Source organism: Poecilia reticulata, unplaced genomic scaffold (assembly GCF_000633615.1).
Source record: "Poecilia reticulata strain Guanapo unplaced genomic scaffold, Guppy_female_1.0+MT scaffold_249, whole genome shotgun sequence".
Classification (NCBI taxonomy): domain Eukaryota; kingdom Metazoa; phylum Chordata; class Actinopteri; order Cyprinodontiformes; family Poeciliidae; genus Poecilia; species Poecilia reticulata.
This window is the reverse complement of record NW_007615034.1, coordinates 156,641-157,864: the sequence shown is the minus strand read 5'-3', so window position 1 is coordinate 157,864 and position 1,224 is coordinate 156,641. Positions and strand designations below refer to the sequence as shown.

The window sequence follows — 1,224 nt, the reverse complement described above, 5'->3', positions numbered from 1 at the left end:
CTCGTCCTCTCTCTGGGACTCGTCCCCATCATGGACGGCCTGGAGAAGCAGCTGGTGTGTCCCATCTGTCTGGAGATGTTTTCCAAGCCGGTGGTCATCCTGCCATGTCAGCACAACCTGTGCAGGAAATGCGCCAACGACGTGTTCCAGGTCAGACGTCCGTCCCTCCATCATGTCCTCCTCTCTGGACTCTGAATACTCCTTCATGTCCAGAACCAGAACCCATTGGGTTTCTGGCTGCATGCTAGAAGCCTTAGCCAAATAGAACAAAGACTGGTACCAGTTGGTACCGACTGGGAAGCAGCCAAAGTCCAGAGAGGAGCTGGACACCATGTTAGCGTCTGATTGGTCTGCTGTCCTCTCCAGGCATCCAATCCCTACCTGTCCAGCAGGACCGGTGCCACAGTGACATCGGGCGGACGGTTCCGCTGCCCGTCCTGCAGGCACGAGGTGGTTCTGGACCGGCACGGTGTCTACGGGCTGCAGAGGAACCTGCTGGTGGAGAACATCATCGACATGTACAAGCAGGGCAGCAGCAGGTAGCGACGCCTGGGGACAGTCCCAGCCTGGTTCCCATGGTTACCACAGTACTGAGGCTGGCCTAGTCAAAGAGTTCAATAGCATCCAGATAAATATAGACTGTGCAGTGCTGGTTCTGTCGGACCTCAGCATTGGCCATGACATATAACTGAGACCACTGGAGAGCTGGGAGGACCATCTGGTTCCGGTTCTGGACTGGAACTGGCCCACATTCCTGGTTCTGATGCGTTTGTCTCTGTGGTTCTCCTTGTGTTCATCAGTAAGCCGGAACCCGAGAAGAAGCAGGAGCCGATGTGTGAGGAGCATCCGGACGAGAAGATCAACATTTACTGCATCACCTGCAGCGCCCCCACCTGTTCACTCTGCAAAGTGTTCGGACAACACAAAGACTGCCAGGTGGCGCCGCTGAGCCACGTCTTCACCAGCCAGAAGGTACCACAGGGTGTGTTGAGGTGTGTTGAGGTCTGTTTAGGTGTGTTCAGGTCTGTTGAAGTCTGTTGAGGCGTGTTGAGGTCTGTTAAGGTGTGTTGAGGTGTGTTGAAGTCTGTTGGGGCGTGTTGAGGTCTGTTAAGGTGTGTTGAGGTCTGTTAAGGTGTGTTGAGGCGTGTTGAGGTCTGTTAAGGTGTGTTGAGGTCTGTTAAGGTGTGTTGAGGTCTGTTAAGGTGTGTTGAGGCGTGTTGAGGT

General features: G+C 54.5%; 1 protein-coding gene and 1 long non-coding RNA gene across 3 annotated transcripts in view; both read left to right on the top strand.

Moving 5' to 3' along the window:
• The first annotated feature begins 6 nt into the window (after positions 1 to 6).
• LOC103460478 (E3 ubiquitin-protein ligase TRIM63-like) overlaps positions 7 to 1,224 on the top strand; it is a 6,530-nt gene continuing 5,312 nt past the window's right edge. For both annotated transcript variants that reach the window (XM_008402660.2, XM_008402659.1), the window contains exons 1-3: positions 7 to 150; positions 367 to 539; positions 801 to 972. In XM_008402660.2, the coding sequence (XP_008400882.1) occupies positions 31 to 150; positions 367 to 539; positions 801 to 972 (465 nt within the window). In that variant the 5' untranslated portion in view covers positions 7 to 30. The remainder of the gene's footprint in view (positions 151 to 366; positions 540 to 800; positions 973 to 1,224) is intronic.
• LOC103460477 (uncharacterized) overlaps positions 1,056 to 1,224 on the top strand; it is a 1,163-nt gene continuing 994 nt past the window's right edge. Inside the window, exons 1-2 of the long non-coding RNA XR_532936.2 lie at positions 1,056 to 1,072; positions 1,103 to 1,222. This is a non-coding gene — a long non-coding RNA (uncharacterized LOC103460477). The remainder of the gene's footprint in view (positions 1,073 to 1,102; positions 1,223 to 1,224) is intronic.